The 4,187-nt window shown below is 34.7% G+C and overlaps 1 protein-coding gene across 2 annotated transcripts in view; it reads right to left on the bottom strand.

Moving 5' to 3' along the window:
* Positions 1 to 695: 695 nt before the first annotated feature.
* The window catches only part of LOC128645897 (ligand of Numb protein X 2), a 184,552-nt gene continuing 181,060 nt past the window's right edge, over positions 696 to 4,187 (bottom strand). For both annotated transcript variants that reach the window (XM_053699213.1, XM_053699212.1), the window contains exons 9-10: positions 3,750 to 3,908; positions 696 to 2,666 (exon numbers count right to left, since the gene is read on the bottom strand). In XM_053699213.1, the coding sequence (XP_053555188.1) occupies positions 2,531 to 2,666; positions 3,750 to 3,908 (295 nt within the window). In that variant the 3' untranslated portion in view covers positions 696 to 2,530. The remainder of the gene's footprint in view (positions 2,667 to 3,749; positions 3,909 to 4,187) is intronic.

The raw sequence follows: 4,187 nt of genomic DNA, 5'->3' as shown, positions 1-4,187 counted from the left end.
ACTTGTAAAGTAATCGTTTTAGCCCAGAAAAATGTCTACCAGTCTTTAAAGCCCTTGTGAAGCCCTTTATTCTTATACTAAACTAAGAAAATGGCTTACCGGTTCCCATAGGGAAAATGACAGCTTCCAGCATTACCAAGTCTTGTTAGAAATGTGTCATACCTCAAGCAGCAAAGTCTGCCCACTGTTTCCCCCAACTGAAGATAATTCATCTCAACAGTCCTGTGTGGAAACAGCCATCGATTTTAGTAACGGTTGCTAAAATCATCTTCCTCTTACAAACAGAAATCTTCATCTCTTTTCTGTTTCAGAGTAAATAGTACATACCAGCACTATTTTAAAATAACAAACTCTTGATTGAAGAATAAAAACTACATTTAAACACCAAAAAACTCTTAACCATCTCCGTGGAGATGTTGCCTGTGCAACGGCAAAGAGAATGACTAGGGTAGGCGGAGCCTAGGAGGGATCATGTGACCAGCTTTGCTGGGCTCTTTGCCATTTCCTGTTGGGGAAGAGAATATCCCACAAGTAAGGATGACGCCGTGGACCGGACACACCTATGTTGGAGAAATTATATTATAGACACCTATACACCCCCGCAGATCCAGTTAAAGCAGAGAAGTCAAGGTATTAAATGTCATGGTTATCTCATACTTTGAGGACAATAATAACTTATTTCAGCTTATGAGCAGTTTTTTTTTTTTATAAGCAAACTTTATTTCACACATTTACAAAAATCACTTCTTGATCTCATGACAAAACTTCCTGAGATGGATTTGTGAATCAGGACCATTTACATATAGCAGAAATAGTGCAACATTACAAACAAGCTGTCCAGACAGAAAGGATTACAACTTTGTGACAATCCTGATCATTTGTAAATTACACAGAAAAGTATTTGCAAGTGTCCCAAAGAAATTATTTTTTTCCTGTAGCAAACACAATCATAAAATATAACTTATTCAATGTCAGGTAACCTTGTGAGAAGACATTTTACACATATCTACATTATTAAAAGTACCCAGTACATTCAGTATAACTGGGTCTTTTAAAATAATTTAGGGAAAACAATGTGATTCATAGAACCTTTCATTAAGCAGTGTGGGGGCAGCAGATAAGGCAACATTCTGAGCAATAATCATTTGAAATAATAAGGCTGTGTGACTCTTAATTTAACCTAAGGCGAGATCATTAGACTACAGGATGTTAGAGGATAAGGCAATAATTGCATTAATACACATAAATCTGCAAGCTTGAGTCATAACAATTCTCATTGTTATCTGCTGTAATTTCAGGGTAGAGGAGCCTATGTAAAACAATTACACTTTCTCACTAAAGTATCAGGCAATTATCTACATTCTATAGTGTGAAATAGATTCAACTAAATTAAAATATATAACCCAGCACTAATAACATTAAAGATTAAAATGTTTTAAAACGGGAAAAAAGCTAAAACTATCATTCATGCAAATCAGCAGGTTTGTATTTAAATTATACAAACTAGAGACACTAAAGTATATTAAAGGGACATTAAATTCTAAAAAAATAATGATAAAAAATAATAATCCATAAAGCATATATAAGACCACTATATAAATATGCTATATGATTATTTTGAAAAGAAAAGAAAGTGCATTGTCTGTGCAGTTTTGGTCCGTTGGTTAGAAACTCACTTGTATAGAAACATGTAAAATAAAAAAATGCCTCTCTTTTATAATAGTGAAGGCCCACAAATCACATTTGAAAAATATATCCTGGTGGACAAAAAGTATATGCCACGTGTGATGATTTGTGGACAATTACTATCATTTTAAAGAAAATATATTTTAATGCCCTATTCTAGATACAACAAATAAAATGCTTTAATGACCCTTTAACCTGCAGTACTAGCAGGAAATCAGAAAAAGTTCTTCATTGTTACAATTTGATTGAGAAAAAAACAACCTTTACACCACTGCCAGCAATATACTGTATTCCAGATTGGATGATCAAACAATTCAGATGGGAAAATGGAGTTGGAGATTAATGAAGTATTTCTAGATTTGCAATATTAACCCCTCCTTAAACACATAGTCTTAAATGTACAGCAGAATGGAGTTTAACAGCCCTTAGATTGCTGGTATGTCAAAAAGGCAGAAACCATTTCATAGTCAGATTCATAGACAGACTAGATAAGAGTATAGCACACGTATTTAACTACCCTTGTCATGAAGCACAGAATCATTAAGTCTACTCTAGTATTGTAATGATCATCTCTTCCTTGTAAAGTTTCTCTCTTGCATTTACATCTCCTGATTCACCAAACATTTTACATTTTTCTAAAAAAAAAGTATCTTAAATGGGGGGGGGGGGGGGAAATCACAGTCTATTAAAAGTCTCTCTCTACTCCTTAAGGCTAACAGTAATCTTCTATTGAAAACATCAAGGAAAACAGACAGCAGGACACGGAAGGCCTCATATTTCCCAAATGGCTCAGAGATGATAAAATGCAGAATATTAGGCCTCTTTATTGAACACTTAAGCAGCATCACACAGTACTCCCAGGCCACGAAACCACGGTCAGTGTCACTCTGTTCTTCTGTTCTTTTAACATGGGTATCAGCTCTGCATTGCTCATACCCATTGCAGAAACTCCATTGACTGCAACAATTTCATCTCCACATCTGAGGAGAGAAACAGATGAAGAAAATATGAAACATGATTGCAAGTATCAACCCAAAAGGCTAAAAAGCATTATAGTGACACAATGACGAGCTCTAATTTGTTAGATTTAGTTAATTAATTAAAGTACCACAGGAAACCTGAGAGCAGGTCATCTCTATAACGACCCTTTAATATATCATATGTATTTTGCATTACATTTTTTTTTTTGCATTACATTTTTTTTTAAAATCTCAACAGCAAGAACACACTAAGTCCAGAATCCCACGATCCTCTTTTCTTTTGGTGCTCTATTATTTCCAGTGTGTAATAAATTTAGACTAATGGTGTATAACCATTTCTATAAAAGGATACCTAGGTATCCTTTTCAGCAAAGGATACCAAGAGAGCAAAACAAATTAGCTAACAGAAGTAAATTAGAAAGTTGTTATAACTCACATGCTCTGTATGAATCGTGAAAGAAAAAAAATTTGGGTTCCATGTCCCTTTAATGTCCATTTAAATTTTGAGAATTCTACTTTCTTTATCCTTTTTTTAGTATACTAGTGCTCCTTAACTACATTTTATTTTATTTGTTTAAAAGGACATGAAACACATTTTTTCTTTCATCATTAGAGTATACAGTTGTAAACATCTTTCCAATTTGCTTCTATTCTTTTGGTATCCTTTGTTGAAGGAGAAGCAATGAACTACTGGGAGCTAGCTGAACACATTGGGTAAGCCGATGACGACAAGAGGCATATATTTACATCTAACAATCAGCAGCTAACTCACAGTTGTTCATTGCTGCCCCTGAGCCTACCTAAGTATGATTTTAACAAAGGATACCAAAGGAACAAAGCACATTACATAACAGAAGTAAATTAGAAAGTTGTTTAAAATTAATTTAAAATTGCATGCTCTATCTGAATCATGACATTTTCATTTGACTTTTCCGTCCCTTTAAGGCTTCACTTTCACAGAACAAAATAATGAACTAAAAAAACATACTTTATTTTTTTTACCATCCCCCCTTTAGCCATGTTTATGTTAGTAATACAGAGACAAACAAAACCCCTTCCCGTATGCCAAAGTGTTCCACTTACTTTAATCTTCCATCGAAGAATGCTGGGGTGGCTGGCACTATAGTTTTAATGAAGAATGGCTGGTGACCTTTAGCTTCTTCATAGCCACCAACAATACTAAAGCCCCAGCTCTCAAGGTTACTCTTCCGCAAGGAGATATCCCGACACCAGTGAAGACAGCTGTAGGGAGGAAGAGTATGGATAATATGATGCATGGGCACAAACAGGCACTTCTTAATAAGTCAATATGTTACAGTGTGTCAATATGCTGAAATGCAGAATATCTGTATGAAAGCTTTCCAGTGGCTTTTCTAATAAAGTAAGGGCTACTTTTATAACTCTAGAATGTATATCACAGAATTGAAAAAAACAAAATTTATGCTTACCTGATAAATTTATTTCTCTTGTGGTGTATCCAGTCCCGGATTCATCCATTACTTGTGGGATATTCTCCTTCGT

The sequence above is a fragment of the Bombina bombina genome, chromosome 1 (assembly GCF_027579735.1).
Source record: "Bombina bombina isolate aBomBom1 chromosome 1, aBomBom1.pri, whole genome shotgun sequence".
NCBI lineage: Eukaryota > Metazoa > Chordata > Amphibia > Anura > Bombinatoridae > Bombina > Bombina bombina.
The sequence above is the reverse complement of the archived record's forward strand: the minus strand, read 5'-3'. Positions and strand labels throughout refer to the sequence as shown.